The 26,599-nt window shown below is 39.6% G+C and overlaps 1 protein-coding gene across 2 annotated transcripts in view; it reads right to left on the bottom strand.

Moving 5' to 3' along the window:
* Positions 1 to 3,585: 3,585 nt before the first annotated feature.
* zgc:171572 (protein bicaudal D homolog 2) overlaps positions 3,586 to 26,599 on the bottom strand; it is an 81,387-nt gene continuing 58,373 nt past the window's right edge. Inside the window, exons 4-10 of one of the 2 annotated variants that reach the window (XM_007237045.4) lie at positions 25,947 to 26,102; positions 25,056 to 25,355; positions 22,030 to 22,287; positions 20,499 to 21,248; positions 19,137 to 19,288; positions 9,433 to 9,667; positions 3,586 to 6,046 (exon numbers count right to left, since the gene is read on the bottom strand). In XM_007237045.4, coding sequence (XP_007237107.1) covers positions 6,044 to 6,046; positions 9,433 to 9,667; positions 19,137 to 19,288; positions 20,499 to 21,248; positions 22,030 to 22,287; positions 25,056 to 25,355; positions 25,947 to 26,102 — 1,854 coding nt within the window. In that variant the 3' untranslated portion in view covers positions 3,586 to 6,043. Of the gene's footprint in view, positions 9,668 to 19,136; positions 19,289 to 20,498; positions 21,249 to 22,029; positions 22,288 to 25,055; positions 25,356 to 25,946; positions 26,103 to 26,599 lie in introns of both variants that reach the window. The other variant, XM_007237044.4, reaches the window with a different exon arrangement.

Here is a 26,599-nt window from a genome sequence, read left to right as displayed (position 1 = left end):
GCATAGACTATAAAATTCTCCTGTTAGCGTATAAAGCCCTACACGGGCTCGCTCCGGAGTATTTACGAGACCTCATCTCCTATTATGAGCCACCACGATTACTTAGATCTCAGGGTTCTGGGGCCTCATGTACTAAAGGTGCGTACGCACAAAAACATTGCGTACGCCATATTTCACGCTCACGGTCTGATGTACTAAATTTGACTTGAACGTGTGAAAGTGCGTTCCCCCACGGAAGTTTTGTTTTGGGCGTACGCCTTTTTTTTGTGCGTATGTATTGTGTTTTTGTCATTTGGCGACACTTAGAGGCGATGCATTGAAATTACAACTATTAAGATATCCTTTATGCACACATTGAAGTAAGCATTATTGGGTAAAATAAAGTAAATTAATCAGACAGTTTCATTGTCTTACAGAAATAATCGTTTAACGTGTTTCCACTTAGCCTAGATCAGGTTTGCGCTGGAGTTGTTGGAGATGCAGCGTTGGCATTACTGGAAAATACTGCTAATGGCCGAATTCATTGAGCACGCATTTTCCGTGACCATTATGTTTTTTTGGCCCATGATGATGACTGGCTTATAAGCAGTTTTAGATTTCCAAGAGCATAAGAAAACAAGCTGAGTGCGTGACGTGTGTCTTTTTGGTAGGCAACTCATTTAAAGCATTTAAATGAAAGCATTTATCTTAGAATAATAAAACTTAAAACATGGGTAATTATACGCTATGCGTATATAATATTATTATTATTATTATTATTATTATTATTATTATTAATAATAATAATAATAATAATAATAATATAACATTATACTCTGCGTAATTGAGGGAGGAGTCGTGGCAAGTGTGATGCTTTCGTGCATTTGCGCTTGATTTCAAGTTGATTGTGATGTACTAAGAGAAAGTACGTGGAATTCTGCCTACGCACGGTTTGATAAATCCGGATTTTTTTGTGCGTACGGAACTTTTCAGATCTGAGCGTACGGAACATTTTAGTAGGAAGTCCACGCAAGTCTTAATACATGAGGCCCCTGGTTTCTTAGTAGTTCCTAAAATTCAGAGGAGCTCTGCAGGAGGAAGAGCTTTCTCTTATAAAGCGCCTCAATTCTGGAATAATCTCCCCGAATATGTTCGGGACTCAGACACAGTCTCAATCTTTAAGTCTAGACTGAAAACTTACTTGTTTAGCTTTTGGTAATTAATGTTTTTCCATTTAGATAAGGCTGCAGATTCAGGGGTTCATGGACAGAGGGAATTGTGGGTAAACTGAGATGCTGGGGGCTCATGTACTAAGACTTGCGTGGACTTCCTACTAAAATGTTCCGTACGCTCAGATCTGAAAAGTTCCGTACGCACAAAAAAATCCGGATTTATCAAACCGTGCGTAGGCAGAATTCCACGTACTTTCTCTTAGTACATCACAATCAACTTGAAATCAAGCGCAAATGCACGAAAGCATCACACTTGCCACGACTCCTCCCTCAATTACGCAGAGTATAATGTTATATTATTATTATTATTATTATTATTATTATTATTAATAATAATAATAATAATAATAATATTATATACGCATAGCGTATAATTACCCATGTTTTAAGTTTTATTATTCTAAGATAAATGCTTTCATTTAAATGCTTTAAATGAGTTGCCTACCAAAAAGACACACGTCACGCACTCAGCTTGTTTTCTTATGCTCTTGGAAATCTAAAACTGCTTATAAGCCAGTCATCATCATGGGCCAAAAAAACATAATGGTCACGGAAAATGCGCGCTCAATGAATTCGGCCATTAGCAGTATTTTCCAGTAATGCCAACGCTGCATCTCCAACAACTCCAGCGCAAACCTGATCTAGGCTAAGTGGAAACACGTTAAACGATTATTTCTGTAAGACAATGAAACTGTCTGATTAATTTACTTTATTTTACCCAATAATGCTTACTTCAATGTGTGCATAAAGGATATCTTAATAGTTGTAATTTCAATGCATCGCCTCTAAGTGTTGCCAAATGACAAAAACACAATACATACGCACAAAAAAAAGGCGTACGCCCAAAACAAAACTTCCGTGGGGGAACGCACTTTCACACGTTCAAATCAAATTTAGTACATCAGACCGTGAGCGTGAAATATGGCGTACGCAATGTTTTTGTGCGTACGCACCTTTAGTACATGAGGCCCCTGGTGCTGTTGTTCTCCCACTGCACACGGTCACTCAGGTTTGTGGACGGTGGATGCCAGTGTTTCAGGGAGCCTCCATGTCTATGTTACCTTCTGGCTCTCTACCTTAAGTTAGGCTGTTTTATTTAGATCTGCCGGAGTCATTTGCCACACTCTGATAATGTTTTATATTCTCTGTTTTACATAAATCCAGTCAAAACTAATTCTGACCTGATACCGATGTTGGACCCTCAGGCTCTCATGTCCCCTGTCTGGCCAGACTGGAAGTTTCTGAAGTCAGCTCTTCTCCATCCACCACAGATCAGCTGCTCATCATCCATCTCACTCTATAAGCCATTACTGGCGCTGCTATACTCCTGAATATATAAAACCTATGTGGATGTATGAAAGACTTTTTAAATTTTAATTTAAAAGTTGTTTGAACAGTGGAAGGATGGTCCTCCCAAGGTTTCTTCCTCCTCCTGCAGCTCTGAGGGAGTTTTTCCTTGCCTCTGCGCTCACTGGGGGTTCTGTATTCTGTATTTTCTATGTGTAATGTTTTGCCTGATTCTTTGTCCTGTAATCATGTTTCTGTAAAGCTGTAAACACCCTTCAGACTGGGAGACACGGGGCATAATTTGCCCTGATAAATCACTTTTTACACTGTTATCCAGCTCAAAGTAGCTCCACACCTCCTTGCTAGAATCCGGAGAAGCCTGACATTTAAAATGAGGCATTACTAACTTAAAAAGTGCACAAGAAACGTATTAAAAACCACTGATTACATTCTATACCGCTAGCTTTAGCTCCGAGCACCGCCATTACTCCTGGCACCAGCTGCTACGCTATGCAGAGTCTATGGAGCTACTTTGAGTCTGGATAACAGTGTAAAAAGTGATTTATCGGGGGCAAATTATGCCCCATGTCTCCCAGTCTGAAGGGTGTTTGGACAAACTGTTAAAATTTCTGGATCTCAGAATGCTGTTGGAGAACGGAGGTGTGCTATTCATCCAGGTAAGTACTTCTTATCACCAAAAGTCCATTTTACACCGGAGTTCCCCTTTAACAAACATATTTTGTATTACTTTATTCATTAACAGCAGTAAAGAAACATATTGTAGGCATATTTATTTAAAACACAAAGTCATGGTCAGACAGAAAACCTGATGGTGGAACCTCGGTTTTCACATGATCTGTAGGAATTCTTCACATTAGCATCTCGTTTCTCCTCTGTTACAAAACTTAAAAACAATATATTGTTTATTATCATAATCTAATCTAAAATATCTTTATATAAAACTGATGGTTGTGAAATGTTATGGTTGTGACAGTAGCAGTGTATAGAAATATGAATTAGTTCTGAAGAAGAAACAGATGTTTACCATATATATTATAAGTAAGTAAATAAAAACAGTAAGCACAGCACCGTTTTAGTCCCATTTATTGATTTTAACCAGCATGACTACCTTTACACAGACCGAGTAACCCTCTACAGAAAACCAAACAACACTTTTTCTGGGTTAGTTCTACTTCACTCAATAGCTAAACACATTTCATTTATTCTCATTAGTCATTTCATTTTTTTTTATCTTTTGCTTTTCTAACCTCTTTAAAGTTCTATGTTTGTTTTCAGTTCTGTGTAAAAGTTTCCATGACGGAAGAAAAACATGCATATGACATTAAATTTGAGTTCTTTTCCTTATTTTTTTGTCACTAATCATAATGCACGTTATTGATAAAGAGTACAGTACTGCAAGACATTGCAAATAAATACCAACATATGGATGAATTCATTGTTTTATATAAAGGTATCAAACGCTCCTTTCGGATCAATACTGGAACACAATTATGACCATGTAAATTTCGCACAGCTAGTTGAATATCACAGCGCTATCGCTTCCAGCAAACAGAAAACCTCATTCTCCGTGTAAATCAGCGTTCTGAATTGCACTTGATTCAATTTCTTTTTTCTTTTCTTTTCTGTTTTGCTCACGTCCAAAATGTGCTTATTTGCATTTACGCCTCAACAAACCGCGTGTGACTTTCGTGGCACTTTTCAAGCTTGTTGATGCAAAATGTTTTCTGTTTCCTGAAATTACAATGTTTTTAAAAAGATTATGTAAAAAAAGCATTAAAAAAACAAACAAAAAAAAACAGCAAACAAAAAAACAGTGAAACTCAAAATGACAAAAGGAGGACGCGTGTTCACACATTTGTCAACAATACTATCGATACCACGCTACCTTTACCAAATAAAAGCTATAGATACACCAGTCTTCATCAGCGATACGCCACACAAGCGTGCAGTGTCTCTTTCTCTTTTTTTTTTGTTCATTATGAGGCAAAAACATTTCTGATTCCCACCACTTGATTTAAAAAAAGACCTTTTGCTAAAACCCCTGAATTTGCTAAGGGGATCGCTGAGTTCAAGAATTCACCACAAAAGTTTAAATTCACCTAATGTCTCAAGACTAAGGAAACACACTCGCCAAAAACAGATTGTGTGTTCTCTGCACTTATTGCTGCTTCTAAGTGTCCTCTGAAGTAAGAAATTCCTCCTTACCTTCAGGAGAGGCCAAAAGAAACTACGAGAATAAACTAATATCTAGACTAGAATTCTCTCTTGAAATAACGAAAGGCACTACTGGTCTGAACAAAGAGCAAAAAGCCCGTAAAAACGAAGAAGAAACTAAATCAAACGCAGGGAATGATCGTGGGAATCGGGACCCACTATAAACAGCTCCTTCGTCTTCGGTCTGGTTTTGATCCTTTTTCTCTTTTTCTCACATCAAACGTAACAAAAAATAAACGGTGTACCGAGACTTGGCACGATAAATAAAGAGAGAATGAGAGCATTCCAATTTGGAATTGATTCGATTACGCTCGCAGAGAATTCGTGAAGTCAGCGATCCCTAGAAAGCTTGAGTAAAGAATGGCAGGAAGAAAAACAAAACCCATGCTCCTTTTTATTAGTGTACTCGCTGTTTTTCTCACACGTTTCTGGGTTTGTATTTCCTGAAGCCTGCTTTCACTTTACCGTGTTAAGCCAGAACGTCGTCAAGTTTCTCCACGTTCACTTTGAACTATTCCTAAGAATAATAAATAGACAAAAAAGCCCAGCATCTGACCACCCGGGAGTTTGTTTCAGAATATGGCAGTAGAACAAATGAAACAAATTCAAATACAATAAAACACAATAAATGATCAACATCATAAAGGAAATATAAAGGATGAATGCTTGTGGATTCATTTCACAGAATACAACAGGACTGGTTTGCAGTGGGAGTAGATTTGGATAAGTGAGTAAGTTGATCTCTGATACTCTGATACTGGTATGCAGAGTGTGTATATGAATGTTTGGTTATCGTCTCTATAGATATATATGTAGTTATATATATATGTGTATGTAGTATTGGGTATAGTTGAACTGACTCACAAACCAAAGCACTACAAACCTTTCCTAGATTAATAATAAAGCGATATACTCCTATATTAAAAGTGCACAGGTTAAACAAAAAAAGACAAAAAAAGACTACAAGTCTGTTGTTGTAGTGTATTACGTCTATTCAGCTCTTTATATATTTCTAATTTTGGACGATTTACTTAACCGTAACTCGTATGGGCGGAGTTTTCCATTCTTTGTGAGCACAGGCTTTCCACTATACTTAAAAAAAAATAAACGAAAAACAAAAGAAGTATTACGCTAGATTTCACTTTTACTCGTTTCCTATAGTAGAAGTGGGGAAATGTTCGTAATCCAGAATTTGTAACAATTAGTTTCAGTCTTCCATTGGATTTCCATTGGGCTAAAACTTTATGGCAGACTGAATTTGTCGGCAGTGATGGAATGTCGACTTCCCAGCTCAACTAGGGGGCTGGACTTTACTGCAAAATGGAGAAAACAAAGAAATAATAGAGATTAGCGTTACGGTTAAATTTAGTGCCGTTTCAAATATGCAAATCAGAGGCATGCTGGCAGCACGTTAAAGCGAACCTTTAAAAGTAAAAAGCAAAAAACAAAACAAAAAAGCCGATATTAGTTTACGAGCAAGAGGAAAACAAGGTTAGTCTCCAAAAGCCAAACGTCAGTAATTCGCCTTTGTGTTGTGTAAAGTAGAAAACAGCACGTGCAGAAAGCCATTGGCTCACAAGTAGCAAAAACCCCGCCCATCTCCCGCTGAAGCTCCACCCTCTCAGACCTGGGAGTGGGGATTCTCATTGCCATGCAAGTCAATTAATAAACTGGGCATATACCTGGGTTATATACTGCATGCATTTCGCGGGGCATCAACCAATCAGAGAGGGCTCGGAGGAGTGGACATTGACTTTTTTATAATCAATACTAGATAAAAAACAAAAATTCCACTTTGTGATCAGTTAGTTATCTATGCTGAGAAGAATGTTAACACGCCAATTGAGTCAATGTCCACGGAGCCAGAGAAAAACAAACGAATAAACCAACAAATAAACAAACAAAAATAAAAGACAAAATTACACAGCTTATTTGCTAAATATTTCACCATTTTATCCCGTTCACAAGAAACTGGGGAACCTTTTTCCCAACCCGCCCAGTGACCCCATCTGATTATACAACAGTAATGTAAGAGTTAACCCCTCATCATCTCGACTCGACTCGTCTCATCTGACTAAAACATTTAACGTCTCATCTTAAGCCCTCAGTTGTTGCTAACAGGATGCATGAAGGAACATAAAAGAGAGTGGTCAGATCCAAGCGGTGTGTGTGTCCGTGTGTGTTTTTGTGAGTGTGTGAGGAAGGTGTGCGTATGTATTTGCGCGTGTGTATACATGTGTGTTTATGTGAGTGTAAGAGAGTAAGATGACAGCGATAGCTTTGTGTCTGTCTGTTTAATACAGTACGTTATTATTATTATTATCTAAAGGCCTAACGAGGGCTTATATGCAGCACAGGCAGAAGCAGAGTTGAGGACTGAGGTGTCTGCGTTCCTCTGGCTAGGAGGAAGCTGGCCTGGGAAGATTCACCCTGAATAGGAATTCATTAAGAATATATATATATAACGTTTTAAGAAATTTGACGCAATATATATTTGTGTATAAAAAAGCACAACAGTGATTTCCTCGTCCGTCCTCAACCCTGCTTTTAGAGTAATAAAGCTAACAAAGTCATTTTCATCACCAGCATAATCATCATCCACAAGTGTAGGATTATTATCATGTTGTAATACAAGCCCCACCCTTTGCTTCCTTGTTTTATTTGACCTAGCCTAGCAATAGCTTGCAACATTAAAGCTTTTAAAATGGTGTATTTTTTTTCTCCTCCCATGAAACCATGATGGAATGCCTGGGAAATGAATGAACGATACCCAGCTTTGTTTACCGTGAACAAACACAATAAACGCTGCTCCGGCATTTCCTCTGAGAGAAGAGGTTCACGACAGTGTTACAGGAAATACGGGAACGTTACCTGCCGTTATTTAAAGGGAGAGTGACGAGGCATTGGGAGCAAGCTGCTGACAATCTAAAAGGAGAAAGGTGTGAGGAGGAGGAGGAGAAGCAAGAAGAGGAAAAAAGACGTTAGACTGGAAAGGGGTCGATGACGCGCTCGCAAACTCGTATACATACTCGTATACTCAAATACACACACACACACACTTTTAGAGATTTTAGACCTAGAAGCAAATGGAGTGGGCGGGGTCAAAGAGGAAAGATTAGCGCAAGCTTTCCAAAACACAAAGGACAGGGCTTTACAGTGAGAAATGATCGGTTGCTGATAGAAGTCGAGAGACAGGCACTTTTCTATGGTGATGTTTTTTTAACGTTGTTTTTTACGTTCCCATTGTACTAATTTTCACTTGACATCCTGATCAGAGTGATTTTTTTTATGTGTTGTGCTCTTAGTTTCTTCTTTGTTTTTGGATCAGTTGAACCACCACCAAAAAAACAATTCCTTTTTTTTTTTTACAGATCTTAAGAAGTGTTTTTCCTTCAAATCTGCCTTTCTGTGCGGCAAAGTGCGGAACCTGAGTCCCCTCGCTGAAGTGCACTTGAATTTGAAGGGAGAGGGCTGATTCCGTTTCTCCCTCTACCTTCTTTATTTTCCAGTGTTATGGCTATAAAGAAGAAGCTTTCTCCACGTTTTCTGAGAGACAGATCCATGGAGAAAGACAGCAACAGGGTTTAGAGGAGGAATTAGTTCCTCTTTAATTTAAATTGATTCCTCTCTCTTTCTCTCACTTTTTTGTTTTTTTTGCGTGTAGAGCCCTGTTTTAAATGTGCTCAAGATGGAGACGGAACCCAAGATGCTGTAAAGTACTAAGAACGACAGGAGCTGTAGTTGTTCGCAGCCAAGAATCTGCTAGCAATTGATAAAAAAAAAAAACGCATGCAAGTGCCAAAAAATACAGTCTGAATCTGAATCTTGGCGTAAAATCTTGCCGTTCTGCGAAAAAGAGCAAAAAAATCGGACGCCCTCTCCCGCCCACCTCCAGCTGAGCGAGACAGGACAGGAAAACGTCCTAAATTTGTTGGCAAACCCGTCGTTTGTCTGGTTTTAAGTTTCGATTCGTATCAAAAATACTTGTTCTCCCCTTCTGTCAGAAGACTGGGGGAAATTGCATATTCACGAGTTTATTTAAGAATGTAAACATTAGCCACCTGATTAGACAACGGGTTGCCAGGTTCAGGTTGAGGGAGGTTTTCTCCGAGGCAGGAGAGAGAGGGAACGAGGGAGAGGGCAGGAGGGACCGCTTAAAGAAGTCTACTGAGTTGCGAAGGGCAGCTAGGATTACGGCACGACCACAAAAAACAACGCCCTCGCGGCTACCTCCGATTAGCATGACTAGCGGTCAGGTCAGGAAACAAGCACACACGCGTACGCAAATCTATCTGCCGCTTAAGATACAGCACCATGAGTACAGAAGGAAACACTCTGCCCTCTGTGTGAAAGAAAATAACAACAAAACAACTAATTTTGGCAGCTTTTTTAGCTAGTGCTACCATATTAGCCGTCCTCATTCACAGAGCTACTAATACAATGGTAGGCAAACCCATACACAGCCCTAACAGACACACATACACACCGCACAGGTCAGCAGGAGAGCGAGCGAGAGAGCCGAGCATGTGAGTAGTGGGGCTTTGTACACCGATTTAGTGCCGTTTCAGACAAACACACACTCATGAAACTTTTAGTCGCAGTAGATCTTGTACTTCTCGCTGCAGAACACCATAGGCGTTCCCAGAAGGCCGTTGGGCTCGCCCCGACCCCCGCAGGTGGCCGTGAGGGTCGGACTTACATGGGACGGCTGGGCCGCGCTCTGGGCCAGCTTGGCCCTGGACGACTTGGTGCGGCCGTTGGCTCCGCCGCGGCGGGTCTGCTCGTGGTCGAACTCCAGGTCCTCCAGACGCTGCGTGAGGGCCAGCTTCTGCTGGATGGCCATGCGGAGGAGAGAGTTCAGGGTCTTCTTCTCGTCTTCTGCTGCCGCCAGCTGCCTCTGCATCTCATCCAGCTGAGTAACGTACTCATCGCAGCTGAGAGAGAAAGAGATTAAAAACAAGTTAACAACTAATTTTACTGTTAGAACCATATCAAGATCAGAAAACAAGTTACAATTTAAAATACACTATGTCCAAATGTTTGTGGTCACCACTTCTATTGAGTGCATTCAACTACTTTAAAGGACCATAAGAATTATATTTTATATAGCATTAGCAGATATTAAGTAAACACACTGAGTTTAATCACTGTCAGCTCTTGTAAGCAGAGCTTCAGCTTCAGTATGATTTTATTTGAACTGTGCAGTACGTCACGGTAATCAGTAATGTGTAGGCTGTGGCCTCCAAATCTGCCCACCACCATTCCCCCAGTACCATTTCCACACTTAAGATTGCCAGGTTAAGAACACAATAGCACACAAAATGTGTTCTGCAGCCACGGGAACGGGCATGCTGACTATTTTTCTGCTGAACAGGTAATCACTGAGCTTCAGTTAGGTTGCTGTCCGTAACTTGGTAATTTAACACCACCACTAACATGCTAGAGACAGACACATTTTTGACACTGCAAATGTATATGCATAGAATATGTACAGAATGTAGAATAAGAGAAACACTCGCTTCGCTTGCCACTGTGTGTAAATCTGGCAACCCATGTGAGCTGAAAACACTCTCCAGTGTTTGGAAATTGGACTCCTAAACAAAGTGTGGTATGTGCTACACCAAGGTGGTACACGTATGTGTTTTTAATGCAAAAAAAATAAAAAATACAAACGATTATACAAGCAAATGCATGTGGGTACCATATTTTTCACCACTAGTTTGCTTGCATACATTGCTGTGGATAACTTGTAGGTGGTAGTTTGACTTTTTGGTTTGATTGTTGGTTTTACTTGGTGTAAAATGTTTGAGAACCACTTGTCTAACACAAAGCAAAGGTCATCTTAAACTGTGTTGCATTAACATGATAATGAGTTCACTGTTCTTCTGGGGCTTTCCCAGTCGCCGGATCTGAATCCAGCAGAACATCTTTGCAATGTGGCAGAACAGGAGATTCACAGCATGACAGTGCTTCGGAAGAATCTGCAGGAACTGCATGACGCAATCAGGTCAACATGAACCAGAAGCTCATAGGAATGCTTCAAACATCCTGTGAAATACCTGCCATAAACAACTGAGGCTGTTTTGGGAGCAAAACTGAGGAGACCCACCGGTAATAGTACAGTGTTTCTAATAGACTGCTCAGTGAGTGGATAATTCAATATACAGTAAATAAAGGAATTTACCATGGGGCAGACAGAACAGAGCAGCTGCAGGTTTGCTATTGTCCAGCAGAGGGCTCCAACCACTGCTTCTATTTCAGTCTACCCCAACTTTAGTCATGAAGATCCTGCATGTTTTAATTATCTATCTAATGGATTTGCTGTGAGGACTTGATTGCATTCAGCAAGGATGCAATGACTCCGGAGAGTCATATTCTATTGATTCTTCTATTGGCAATACTTCAATACAGGAAGTACATATTTGTACAACTGTACCATATTTTTTCTTTTGAAAGCCAGACAATGGTGGATCATCAAGTTCTTGACATATATTCAGTTGATGATAATATTTATTATCTTTATAATTTTACTGGTACAAAAAACATGGGTACACAAATAATATTAAAACCTTAATATAAGGTACCAATGACAAACTTAGTACTCTTATTTTTCTTAGTGTGTACTTAAACTAACTGCATGTGTGTGTTTTCACAGTTTTCAAGTATTTCATATTAATCTACAATGTAATAAATAATGTTACAATTAATGAGTAAATATTGAGCGTGTCCATACTTTTGACTGGTACTGTATAAATCATATTCACTCTGTGACTGTCCCACCACTAGATGGCGCTCTTTAAGTGTGAAGAGCTCCCCCTCAATCCATACAAGCACACACACCCATACGCTGCACAATACAGTGTAATCATATGCTTCCATATGAGCCTCATTAGCTAATATTTTAATATTATGCAAATAAATGCAGTGTGCATTTTAATAGGAAGATTTAAAAGGTTATGAATGATATGGATTAATAAGCAGTGATGAGATGCTAGGCTCTGAACAGTGTTTGATTACTGCCATTTAGAATGAAAGAATCTATTAATAGAGATTAATAAATCTAGATGAATAAAAATGAACTTTTTTGGCTGAAACCTGAAAAAATATAAAACATTCTTTTAATGATGACACATTTTACTTTTGCATAAATTAAAAATACTGAATTTAACCCTATCTTGCTAAATTCCATTATTTGGTATGAATTATTCTTTTGCTTCCACCACTGAATGTGCTTTTCTTCCATTTTCAAACAAAATATTGGCTGCTGAATATTGGTTGCTGCATCCCTAGCAATGAATTGTGTAAATACACACACACACACACACACACACACACACACACACACACACACACACACACACACACACACACACACAATGTTTACTGTTTAATGTGTGCTGCAATGCCATATTCCAGATTATATATATATATATATATATATATATCCATTGCCTTCAAAAACTGCTGATAATGAATGGAAGATAGCAGTGGGCAGGTTAACATTAGCTCAAGCTAATGAAGTCCTATTAGCATTTATTCACCATTAGCCCAGCTTTCCTTTTCCTAGTTCACTGTTTCGTCTCTTGTCCTTTCTTCTGATCTTCTTTGCTGGCTCTGGATTTAGCCAGTATGCCGTGTGAACATTCCTCCTTTACCACACCTTGGTAATTATATTAAAATTGCTGCTCCCTGGCCTCGGGCAGTGCTTGACAAAACACATTATTAGCCTTATACTCTTCCCCAACTGCCCCAAGATGGAGCATCAAACTCGATGTACCTTCCACACCCAGGTCTACCTGCCCATGTGCCTCCAGAAGTTCTTAGATATATAGTGAACAAAGGATCTAAGACAGTCGACATGTACCAGCAGGTAAACTGAGGGCTGGTACACAAATCAAATCAAAGCCTGTTACTGTCCTGTGTCATCTACTGTAGGTCTTTATTCAGACATCCAGAGCAATGCTGAGGACTCCTCTGGTGGGCACTCAATTCTGGGGCCACTGCTGTGAGGATTTGACCCTTTGATTCACTCTTGGCATTAATAAAGGAGCCAATAGGTCCTATTCTATTGGCAGTAGTTCTATACAGGGACTAAACAAGCTGAGTGTGTATTTGCACGTGTATTTCTGCAATAGAGAAGTGCTTTCATTTGAAGGGGTGTCCACCAGGGACAGGCAATATGTCCCAAAATAATTATTATAATAATTAATTTCATGAAAATACTACTGCAACAAAAAAAAATCTTGTTTTATGTATGATAAATATACGTTTCATACATTCAGTAAAAACAAAAGAAAAACCTATTTAATAAACAGTAACTTAAAAATACCTAGATTTTCTATAAAATAGTTTTTTAAAATTCTAGTATGCATACAAGACTACAAACTCTTATAGCATATCAACAGTGGACCTACATATGTTTCTCCACATACAGATGCTTTCAGGCTGTTGTTTGTCCATCAGTCAGCTGAGACTGCTTCAATAAGGTCAGCAACAACACCGCCTCATAAAGGACCAGTAACTTCTCAGATTCAAACCATAACATCTGGGCAAAGGGGGCGGGTACACCAGAAATGAGCCAATCATGCTGATTATCGATTTGTTTTGTTCAAACTTTGCTCTCTCATTGGCTGTTCATGTGCCCTTCTTTAAGATGTGATTGGTTCTTCAGGCTTTTATTGACTGATTGCCCTACAGCCATTCCCACGGGGATGAACTTTGACCCAGCCACGGTCTAGACGACCCAAACACACACCCTCTTGTTTGTGAATGTGTTTGTGTGAATGAAAGCGAGAGGCAGGGTGAGTGCGAGTGCGAGTGGACCTGACCGTACAGACACACACACTGACAATGGACATCAGTGACGCTCCATTAGCCACAGTGTTCCCTTGGGAAACCTTGGTTAAAAAGATGCAAGGGTTCATATGAGGGCGGGGCAGATTTCCCGGGAAAAATGGGGGTGGGGGACTCTAGTGCATGCGGGTGTTTGAGAGAGAGAATGGTCAAGAGTGATGTAGAGAAAGTAGAGAATAGGAAAGAGTTCTGCTGCAACGAGGGGGTGGGGAGGGGGTGTATTGTGAGGCACATTGACCACGTCCATCACAGACAGAAAGGAGATGGAGGACGTCTACTACAAGGGATTTAGAAGAACACAAAAACACGCACGCGCACACACACACACACACACACACACACACACACACACACACACACACACACACACTTCAGATGTTCACAGGCAGCCTGGGAACTGGCATGGTCTGGAAATCTGGCGTACAATATGGAGAAAAAAAATTGATACAGTTGATCATTGATAATTGATAATTGAATGTCCTGAAGTTCATAAATTAAGATCCTATATTAGTTTAAGACACAAAACAGTCAAAACCCTAACCCACTCACACCCTGCAAAGGCCAATGGCCATGCCTGTAAGCATTGTGGCTGTAAGAATTGTGGTTGTTAGCATTGTGCAAATCCACCCACACCCAGCAAAGGCCAACAGCCGTGTCTGTTAGCATGATGGCTGTTAGCATGATGGCTGTTAGCATCGTGGCTGTTAGCATGATGGCTGTTAGCATGATGGCTGTTAGCATGATGGCTGTTAGCATGATGGCTCATCTTCAATGTGTTGTAAAATGTTTGACAACTTAGATTATAATTATGATTAAATGTGAAATTTAAAATATTATTTATTGTACTGCTCTAGTCTGGAGTTAAATAAAGATAGAAAACAAGAGACTAAGTACTGTGACGATCTAAAAGAATAAAAGGAAGGACGGATAAAAGAATAGAGAGATGGAAGGAAGGAAGGAACTCAGCAGATTAATCATGTTAAGTTGCAGAGCCTTACAGCAAAATAAGAGTGTGTGTGTGTGTGTGTATGTGTGTGTGTGTGAGAACAGGAAATGGCCAAGGGTCACTTTACTGGAGTTTACATTTTAGTTTTTTTCCTTCTTCTTCTGTGGGCTAGACATGTCCAGACAAGTCTCCTCACTATGAGGGAAGAATATCAGCCTTAATATTACTCCTCCCTCCATCACCCCTCAAACCTGCAGAGCTACACCACATCTCCTTATCTTCATTCTACACTCCTTTATTCTGTAGTGCTACTGAATTATTAGCATAACAAAAAAGAAACCCTTTAATTAAAACAAGCCAACGCTCTCCTATCAGCCTTAAATCACACTCCACTCATCTTTATTGATGAGTTATCTTTATTAAGAACTGATTCTGAACAGTACAGCTCATTAAGTATGCACACACAGGGATGGTGGGAAATTGGGTTCTGCCCCCTACCTATAAATCCACTAATTAGCATAGCAATGCTAGGCCCCTCCCGTATTGGGCCTATACAAGGCTTTCATATGCAAAAAACAGCCAATCAAGAGGCCCTGCCATTCATTGTTTTTGACATGCAGCTTAGATGGGGTTATGAGAAACCTGTTCTGTAAAAAACAGAGAGAGGGGGCATGTGGAGAAGTGTATGTGTGTGTGTGCTGACTGGCCACTTCATTAAAACCACCCCATGTTTTTACATTTACAGTAACTTATTTGATTAGATCCATCAGATCCATTTACAGACTATAGATATCATGTGAGAAATTTTCAGGGCCTTTTTTAGGTCTAAAACACATAAAAATATGTGTTAAAAATATTTGTCTCAGTTTATCTATAAAATCTCTATATACTGCTATGCTTGTGTCATTAATAAAACCTGAAAAAAATCCCATATACAATACATACTCTGAATAAACGCAGGGCTATAATAGGATTTCTTAGGATGTTCTTTTTAACCGTAACTACTAATAATCACATATTCAATTACCACCTCAAGTCAAATTATGTAAACTTTAGTGTTTGTAATGACTGGATTTATTACTCCATGAAAAGCTAACTAAAGCCCTATCTGGACAGGATTAGTTTTTCGCGGGGTCTTTGGGTCATTTTCTCTTTTACGGGGGTCCTCTGTGATTTTATTCCCATCCAGAACGACCATGTATGTGTTTTTCTCAGACGTCCTCGAACGAACTCGTGGTCCTCCGGTAATTCTATTTCCATTGGGAGTGACATCTCGTTTCGTCTCCTCGCGTTTATTAAAATAGCTATTTATCCACTGCCGTGCACCATAATTACATTTAGGAGCTCATTTCTATGCAGATCCATGTAAACACAACAGCAAGTGGAAATGGATGAGCTCCTGAACGCAAAGTCATTTGACCGAGAAAACCAATATTAAGCAGAAAGACAAGAAAGCAGTAAGATTACAGGACTTTACACACATCACTTTTAGTACTAAGTCCTCATAGGAAAGTTTATATATTTATTTGACAGCCATCTTTGCAACGCTACCGAGCAGTCGCTTTGAGTCACACAAAACCAGAACACTCATTCATATTTAAACCAGTGACTGGTCTCCTCATTACTAACATTTATTCTGGATTTACACAGTTCTCCCAATCGTTACAGGTCAGTGGAGCATCACATATCTGTACTTGTAAGGTTTAAAATATATATATATATATATATATATATATATATATATATATGTTAATCTTTAAAGGTCACCTTCCGCGAAAATCCGATTTTTCTTGTTTTTTGTGGAATACAGTAGGTCTCTCCGAGTTGAATGTGTACACCTGCACATTAAACTGTTTTGCAGCCCCCATTGTCTGCAGGAGCTAAGCAAAGAAATCCCCCCTCCCCCCCTCCGAAAAACGGGTGAATTTTGAATTATCTTTCTGCCTACGTAGGCAGAAACTCACAGACCAGCCCACCTTGGCTCGAGAAACTCCCAGAGGCGGAGCTGAAGCGACGCAACATCACCGCTCATCAGTTAGGAGGTGGGAGGCAGTGAGCGGCAGAGCGGTGGAGGGACGTCGCAGTGCTCCTAGCCAATCAGAGGAGAGATATTTGCATGCTGTTTGCATGTATGAATATTCATGAGCAAAGCTGGAATCCGGTCATTTTGGACACACCCCTAAAACAGTCCATTAAAAAAGAGCTATACAGAGACACCTGAGCACTTTTTTTTTTTACAAAAACGGCTCACATGTCATTCATTCATACTAGAGACCACAACTAGACATTTTAGGAAGGTGAGCTTTAAAGAAAACATATATAATGATTTTCCCATGCTTCAGAAGTCTATGTATAATCTTGAAATATTTCTTATTTGCACTGTGTGCTGTTAACTCGCTCTAGGCTACTACTATAAATCCTACAGGAGTCCCAACTCAAATTAGTTTATGGAAAGGAAGCTTCAGCTTTAACAGGCACAGCCTGCCACTGCTAGATACGGCCAACATGTGCTTATTCAAAATAAGCTAACCTATAGACTCCTTCCAGCCTAGATAAGAGTGTAGAGCTGTGTGTGTGTAGGTGTTAGTGTGTGTGTGTAGGCCTTAGGTTCTCAACCTTCATCCCTAAATGGACACTTCCTTCCTAATGTGATCTCACACTTCAGACATCTTATCAGCCTGCCCAACTGATAAGACACAGCACTCCAGTATAGCACCACACACACACACACACACACACAGGTTAACAACAGGAGCCACTGTGGCTCCAGGGTCCAAAGCAATATTACATTCTGTGGCCCCATCTTAGGAGGCGGTTGTTATGGCAACAGCATTCGAAGAGTGTGACTGCGTATTGAGATAACATCCTGCCACCATTTATCAAAGGGAATTAGCCTTTAACACAGTTATTACTTTTGATAAAACATGTTAAAGAAAGACAGGCTTGCAGGTTTGATAAATGCAAATAAATAAATATAGAAAAATATACCAAATGCTCCTGATCCGATCCTTGTTGTTGTATCATTCTAGCTGGGTAGGACATAAACATCTTACGTAGTATCTGTGGTTCTAGTATTTGGATTTCAAGTTTTTTCAGATGCTTTACCTTCAGACGTTTTTCTACGCCACCAAACCACTCAATTTCACTGCCAGCTCACAGAACAAAGCCTAGAACTACAAATCTCCTACGGAAAAACTCATTTGTTCTTTCTGCTGTGAATATTCTGATTGACATAATACACAGCTCCCCTACATAGTATGTGTGTGTTTTTTCATCATTTGTATTTATTTATTTGTTTTATTTGCTTAAATTTAATGGACAATAAAGGTGTATCTTATTTTATCTTAGGTAGAGTTAGCAGACTTTGTTGAGATTGCGCACTTTTCTACTGTGCAGCATCACAAATATTCCCATCATAGGTGTGCTATAATGAAGAGCCCGGTTTTAAGTAGTAAAAGCAGGGCTATATATATTTTTTTCCACTGAATATCCTTTTTAGCCCACTATCTAATCTTAATCTGCCGCCGGATACCCAGCCCTCCATGTTTACATGTGAGCACAGTCATATCCTTTACCATATGGTCTCTTGCTGACGCTTCTTGATTGTGGATTAACTCTCGTCTACTTACCCGCTCATCCCATGTAATATAAACAATCTATATATGAAAGTTAGTAGAAAAATAAATAAATCTATTGGTATAATAAGGAGGGTTAATCATCTGGTTAACTGTCTTTTTACTCTGTATTATAGCCTAATTTATCATTATCTCTTATACTTTAATATAGTTTAGGGGAGTATATTTTATTCTATTCTTGGTAAATTTAGTACATTTCTTGTTTTTCAGACAATTGGTTTATATTGAAACATGATCAAATTTATGTATTTATGTATTTGCCATCTGCTCCTCTATTTTACAAATTTCAGGGTCTCTTTAGTTATAATATTAATATATTTCAAATATGTGTATATTTATAAAATGTATATAAATGTTAGAAATATCCTGAGCAATTCATAAATTACTTTATTACAAATGCAGAGATTCAACAATAATCAACTTATCAGTCTTTAGATCTTCATTTTCCTAAATTTCTCTCTTACAGAGGCAATTTTCAATAAGATTTAGAAATGATTTTAATCATTTAGCAAAAACTGTTAATCTAAAAAAAAAGAGGAAAATACTAAAAAAATTATAAAGTATCATTTAATAAATGTATTGTAACTGTTCTTCTGGTATGTACACACATTCACTGTTATTCACATTCACTTATATTGATGACATTTGAATTCATCTTAATATTAGGAATAATCATAATATTTTTTTTGATTATTATAGTTCTATTATGGAGGCTTTATATAAGCACATATAATGTTTTTTGCCTCTACCTGCACTGTATGTTATGCTATTTACTTCTTGTTTATGCTATTTAGTTTTTTTAATTGTGCAAATATAAAAAAGGTATTTAATTAATTGCTATTGCCATGATAAATCTATAATAAAGAACAGTTTGGACTAACCAGACTTTATGAAAATCCCCTAAACATGTCTGCGTGAGGTCATCTTAAAGTAAATAGTGATACATGTACATGTATGTGTGTTTCATACCGTGTGGCGAACATGGCTCTGAGGGAGGAGAAGGTGGCGGCGTCCTCCTTCAGGGCTTTGAGCTCGTTGCGAAGCTTCATCATGGTTTCCGTCACCATGGCCTTCTCGTTCTCGTACTTGCTCTTTAGATTGGCCAGCGCTACCTCAGCAGTCTGTAGATGGAGGAAGATACAGATCACACTGTTATGGCAGGCAAAACCTGGGAGGTTTTAAACAGTTTTAGTTGATAAAAACATGACTTTTCTTCTAGAACAACATAATTAACCCTGATACTTAACAGCACTGGAAGTGTGGAATGTTATGATCTTAAGTCTTCTGCTGCGTTAACAGTCTTGTTATGACTGGTTTTACTTTACATGGCCCCAAACAACACACAGGCTTCTGAGCTAGAATGGCAGGAGGTCATCTGCAGAGCATCTTCAAAGAGCTGAACACGACAACACCCAGCTATCTATCTGTCTGTGAGGCTTTCTAAGCTTTCATCTTTACACAATACAGTGAAGGAGAGTGTCAGCTGTCAGCAATGGAGACGCTGTGGTGCTGTGATGTCTGCTGACCAGTCTACATCTGCTCCAACAGGTGTTCTGCATTTTTATTACTTTATGTTGTTTTTCTATTCCACTTTTTACAGAACAAGACCACACAAGTCTTTGGAGTAGGGGTGTGTGAATGTGACATGAAGCAACATGTGTGAACATCCCACCATTAAAGGTTTAGTTATGGTCTAATCTTCAGTAATTCTGAGTGCTGACATAGAAACAAGAAACATTAGAGGAAAGAGGAAGAGGAAAATTCAGGCATTTGTATGTCTGGCTGCATTTTGGCTCCAGTGGAAAAACAATAAACGGTAACAGAGTGACCAACAAGACACAACCCATATATAAATACTGTAAGTAAATCCTACACGTGACTGTTTCATAGGCAGTTTTACTAATCCCTTAGCTCTGTATTGTATAAAAAAATGTTTGCACTTCAAGCATAGTCTTAATATGACTAGTTGTGGTTATGAAAAGTTAAATTACAAAAAATTTAGGAGAAAAAAGCACAAACCATAGACTTAATATGACTGGTTGTAGTTTGCACTTATTGTTTGCACTATATAAGACCTAGAAAAGTTTTATTTTTATTTTTATTTTTTATTCTTATTTCTATTTGTTATAAAATCAACGTGTGAGAGAAACCAGTCTGTTAAGTTGGCGTTTTCAAGTTTTCAAGCCATTTTTCATTTTTGACATTTTCTTTAAAATTTTATTTTTAAATCTTGTTTCGTTCTCGTGAACCCAGTATCGTGTCTCGCCTCGTCTCGTGATATTAGTGTCTCGTCACACCTCTAAGAAACATACCAATTTTGTGGTCACTAACCTGCTTATTGGCCTTAAGGACGGTTCTAAGGGTGGCAATCTGCTCCCTCTTGGTGCTGAGAAGAGATTTGAGCTTGAGGATCTCCTCCAGACTGGCCTCTTGATCCCTGTCGGCACCAGGGCCCAGCTCCATGGAGGCAACGCGCTGGCGGGAGAGCTCGGTGGTGCGGTCCACAGCCAGCTGCAGGTGGCGGATCTGGTCGCGGATGATGGCCACAAGGTTGTAGATGTTCATCGGCTCCTTGCGTGGGTCGGCCACCGGGGACGGCAGGGAGGAGGAGACTGGAGATGGAGATTCACTGTCAGGGGTGGGGAAGAGGCCTCGTGTCAGCAGGATGGGCGAGCGGCGGCCACGACCTTCAGGGCTGCTCCGGCCTGTTGGGTTGGCTTTGCCCTCGCGGTAGAAGTCCAGCATGACGCGGTTGGGTGTCTCGTTGTTGCACATGCAGACGTGATGGTAGAGGTTGGCCAGCTCCTCGCTGAAGGTGGCCAGCTCGTCCTGGGCCACGCTGAGGCTGCCCTGCGACTCCCCTGCTACCTCGCTCGCCTGCCGCAGCTCCTTCTCCATTCGTGCCAGCTGCTCCCGCTCTGCCCGGCTGCTGTGCTCCAGGGTTCCCAGCTGAGAACGGAGGTTGGTCACTTCGCTCTCCAGCCGGGTGCGGTCTTCCTCATACTGCGACTGGCAGGCAGAATACTCTGTTTTCAAGGTCTTTAGCTCCTCCTTCAGGTGACCTGCCTCTGATACAGCCACCTAAAAACAAAAAGGTAGTGATTACAAAACTATTGTAACTATTCTCTTTTTAACTAAAATATCTATTCTATCCTACAGGTTCGGTTCGTTTAGTTAAGTATGATAGCTGTTTTTAAGCCTAGGAGCAGTTCAGACAGGGTTCATACGATTTTTAACCAATACATTTCCATGAACTTTTTATGACTTTTCCATGCCTTCACAGTAAATTGTTTTAATGACCATTCAATCTTTAAAAAATCAGTGCAGACATTGTGCAGTCCGAATTGTTGCATCTTTGCCTTATTATTATATGTCTGAATGAAACCAGATGGCATTAACTCAGCATTTTCCTCTGACTGTGCGAATTTACAGTTATATTTGAAGCTGAAACTCCAGTCGGAGTAGGACCCACACAGCCAGCTAGCTAATGACAAAGTGCCTAAACATCAAATTATTTTTCTTAGTCAATAAACGCAAATACAAAAATGTGTAGAGCAAATTTCCATGACTTTTTCTAAACTTTCCAGGTTTTTTCCTTTTCCAAAACTTATCCAGGCCTGGAAATTGCTATTTTCAAACTCCATAACATTTCCAGGTTGTAGGGTTGAGTGATTGGTTAATTTTGTAATGTGACTGCTTTGCCTTATCGAATGATTCCTTTTCTATCAGTATATAAATAAATACACACTTTCACAGGACTGGAGCGAGGCTACTGTAATAAGCTCACCTTAATGAAGTGAGAATGTGTTCTGACTATATAGTAAAAGTCCCCTGGTTTGCATGAAGTTTAAAACGCTCTTACTTTGTACTTGCACTCCAGGATCTCAGGGCCGTTGATGTCCACCTCATAATAGTCTCCGTCCTCGTGGCTGTCACGCTCCTTCTCGTTGTCCAGGGCTGACTGCCGCTCCTTGCTGGCCTGGAGCTTGCGTATGGCATTGAGGTTCTCAGTGAGGCGGCTGACTTTCTCGTGCTCCTCTGACAGAGCGCCGTGAGCCTGCTCCAGCTGCTTCTGAGAGTCTTGCAGCGTGGAGAGCAGAGTCACCTTCTCACGCTCCACCTGATGTTTTTAACACGTGAAAAAACATTGCGTCAGATACACAACATAAGAGACATTTCATTACATAAAAACTGAGACACTCTGAGAAATCACATGGATGTTAATCTCTGTCTGCAAGGGTTTTCCTCCAGAAGCAGCACACACAGAGAGTGCGATGTCAGCAGATCTTTGAAAGGGTTTGTTTGTGTTGAGGTTTTGCTTTGGCAGATTTCAACACGGCACTGTTTGAATAACTTTCCACCACAATATTCACTACCACAGTCATACCCCTTATAGTTCATTATTTGGTCATTTGGCAGATTCTGTAGATGGAACTGTTGGTATTTATGTATTCATATTTATTTGATTTGATCTTATTTTATCTAAATACAGCTTTTGATGGATAGTTCAATTTATGATAAATTACTGTATTATTTTTGGTGCTTTTAAAGAACAAACCTTTCAAATCCATTTTATTTATTTCCCTGTGTCTCTCTCTCTCTCCTCTTCTCTCTCACACACACACACACACACACACACACACACACACACAGAAACACACAGAGAGAGGAGTGTTGGGTTACCCTATCAGACCGCTCAGCTTGGTGTTATTTTAGAAAGGTTCATGTTTTATTCCTGCGTCGCAAAATCCTCACTCACCTTCATTTATAATTCAACAAGGGGGAAATATGACCCCTCTATAGAGGGCGTTATATGCCTGGATTTAATGATTAGTCTATTTCTGAATAACAGACAAAATATTACATTTTAAACTGTGTCAATTTTTTTTACATTAAAAACTGAATAAATAAATAAATAAATAAATAAAAATATTAATTAATGGTTGTTTAAGTCTTGTCAGTGATGGGATGGCACTTAATGTCCCTGTTAGCGTTGGGCTGTTAGGCTTCTCTAAGGCAGTACTGAAACAAGCTTCATCCTTGCCACACTAACATGCACTGACGTGACCCAAATACGAGGAGGCAAGTCAGGCAACATCTCAGGACCCAGACTCCTCCCTGCCTGAGCAGTCACCCTCCCCTGGAGGCAGCAGCAGTGCCGGGTGGGGTAATGTCAGCGGCTGCTCTGTGGTGAAACTGAGCATCGATTAGCCAGGGTTCAATCGATGTTTTTTTGAGAAAGAGCTTTCAGAGGACACACAGCATTCAGGTTACCTGAACCTTATTCTGCTGAATTCAGCCTGAAAACGTCCTTAATATGACTGCATCTCTGTAGCTTACACACACACACACACTCTCTAGCTGTTACACACTGTCTCCAAACAGTGATCTGCCAACTAGCACACAATACACCCTGGTTTCCATAGAGATGGCCCTTGCAGGTCAAAGTTCATAGGCTGATTTCCTGACAGATGGCAAGGCTGTCAGCCGCTGGTGCCAAAAGTAGGCGGGGCCGGGCATCTACTCTCAAGTCCTACTAATGGGATTTTAATCAGAGCAGCTGTCAGCCAATCACAACACAGCATTTGTCACATATAAGACATAACATTAATGATTAAATAGTAGCTGTATTCACCAGCAGGTCCCGTATAAATGGGGTGCTGAGTTCATGAAAATCAACAACAACATTGTTTACTAGTTTACTAGATTAACTAATTCCAACCTACAAGTTAAAAACTAGCTATTTTTTTTCTAAAAAGTGATGATATACACGCTAATATATTAAATATATGATGATTTTCATGTCTATACACTATACTGACTAAAACTAAGTTTTATTAGAACATCTGCTCATTCACAGATTCTGAGATGGAGGTTGTTATATCTGTCTCTAGTGTCCAGGAAAGGAATTCTACTAGATTTGTAGGCATTTCTGTGAGGATTTGATTGCAATTAATTCGTGATCAGAACCCCACCTCATCCGCAAACATTTGAAAATATAACACAAATTTTATTTTAGTAAGTTTCAATTACCACATTTTTTCTACTATAAGGCACTCTTAAAATCCTTTAATTTTCATTAAATTATGTGCCCTATAATCCAAAGCGCCTAATGTATGAATTTTAATAGTCAAGTTGTAAGAAACAGTAAAGCCACTCCACTGAAGTACTGAAGTTTTGGAGCAGTACTGAGACTGGAGCAGTATTAGCATTTTCTGCTAACCATGGTAAGTGCTACCTCTTTCGTCATTCATTGGTAAGTATTATCAGTCTGTAGTATGTGCATTTACCGTGTTAAAACAAGCTATGTGGGACAAATCGCTAGCTAATATCACCCTGACTTACTGAAAAACTCAGGATTCCTCAGTGAAGCGGTGCAGGTAATGCTAGTGGAATTCTGCAAATCTTATAAATAAACAGAAGAGAAATCTGTGTAGATTAATGTCCAGTGCTCATTTGACTTTAAAATAATCTATTTTTTAAGACATCCCTGTTCCGTACTAGTGTTACATAATGCAACTTATAATCCGGTGCGCCTTATGTATGAAAATAGACCATAAAAATAGACGTTCATTGATAGTGCGCCTTAGAATCCGATGCGCCTTATAGTGCAAAAAATACAGTAGTTTAAAGAATAAGTAGGACAATCAAGGCAAATGAAGAGGAATAAAGTCTGTAAGACTATTTATCATATAAAGGGTAATAAAGTCTTTATAAATGTTTCAGCGCAGTGCATTATTAGCATGTGATGACAGGTCAACACACAGGAGCAGAACCTGTATTGTGCAGTATTGGCTCTTCATGACAGCGGTCTGGAATAGGTCTGCACTACAGTAGTGAACGTATGGAGCAATATTGGCCCTGCTGACAGGTCAGTGCTGGCGTTACCTGCACAAGCTGCTGTTTGAGCTTCTGGATCTCAGAGATGTTGAGCTCGCTCAGCAGGTCGTCTACGAGGCTGGGGGCGGGGTGGAACAGCTCGCTCTTCTTCGGCGTGGAGATGCGGTTGTCGTCCTCGTTGGTGATCTTGTCGAAGCCGTTCTCGTAGGTGTGGATGGGGTCGTCGTTGTTGGGCTCGGTCGCCGCGTCGTCGCTGAACTTCAGCCCGTCCAGAGAGATGTTCAGAGGATTGTGGTACATGGTGTCCCCGATGCTCATGTAGTGGGACAGCTCTTTCCTCAGGGCTGCCTGCATGTGTGACACAGGGAGTTCAACAATGTAGTAAGCAGAAAATTAAGGACACGAGAAGGACATTTGTCTCACTGCAGAAACTTTCTCCACTTTTCTGGAAAGGCTTTAAACTATATGTTACAAGACTACTGTTAGGATTCCTTTAATAGTTCGGTAATTCATTTCAGAATATATTACAAATTGGTACTCCAGAGTTGACAGTTCCACTGCTATAAAACTTAGTATAGTTTTTAAACCCCACAAGCTTACTGCTGCTCCACTTTATCATATCTTTTTTTATGGCGGTTATATAAGATGTGATCTGCTATTGAACACTGGTGTCAACAATATGCAGTTCTTTAGAGTAGCGTAATTTATCAATTAGAAGAGATATCTGCAGTGCACATGCAGTGAGGTATCTATTAATGATGAATCAGTGGAATTTCCTGATGTAATCAGAGTAGGGGGTTGTTTATATTATATTATATTATATTATATTATTTTATATTATACACATAGCCATTGTTCAGAACATAGTGTCTGTGGAATCTAATGAACCGTGGCAGAGGTTTCATGTGTGTGCAGGTTTGATTCTACTATAGCTCTTGCCTTCTGCTCTCTCTCGGTCTTGATGGTCTCCAGAGCTTCTCCCAGCTGCCTCTCTGCGATCTCTTTCAGACGGATGGCATCCTCTAATTGGCTGTTGAGGAACTGTGTGTCCTCCTCAAGGCGCCGGTTCTCGTGCTTCAGGCCCTCAAACTCCACCTACAGGAGGAGATAGCAGGTACAAATCTGATATGAATTCACATTCATGTGAGTAATATTTTTTAATATTAAAACCCTTAAATAATGATATATATTTACAATTATTGTATAGTAATGTATATTTTACAATGCAAACTTAATCAAAAATTTACAAATAAATGTTATTTTGAATGTTAATAAATGTTTTTTTTTTTTTCACTCAGTTTTTGCACAATTTGAAATATGTCTCTGCACTTTTCTCTCTAGTGCGTTTGTGTTCCCTATTAGCTGCAGAACTCATCCTTCCCAGCTGTGAACAGACACAAAAACAAATATCTGTAAAGATCTGTAAAGCAGACTGAATTAAATCTCTCCATTCCGCTAGTCGTTAATTTACCATAAACAACTATTTGATACTTGGTTTCAGTTTTTTAGTTTTTTGTATACAAATATGTAAGTTTTATTTCAGGTTTACATTTTTAATGTGTAAGAAAATATTGATGTTATGGAATATTGGG

This window comes from Astyanax mexicanus, chromosome 12 (genome assembly GCF_023375975.1).
Source record: "Astyanax mexicanus isolate ESR-SI-001 chromosome 12, AstMex3_surface, whole genome shotgun sequence".
Lineage (NCBI taxonomy): Eukaryota > Metazoa > Chordata > Actinopteri > Characiformes > Acestrorhamphidae > Astyanax > Astyanax mexicanus.
The sequence above is the reverse complement of the archived record's forward strand: the minus strand, read 5'-3'. Positions and strand labels throughout refer to the sequence as shown.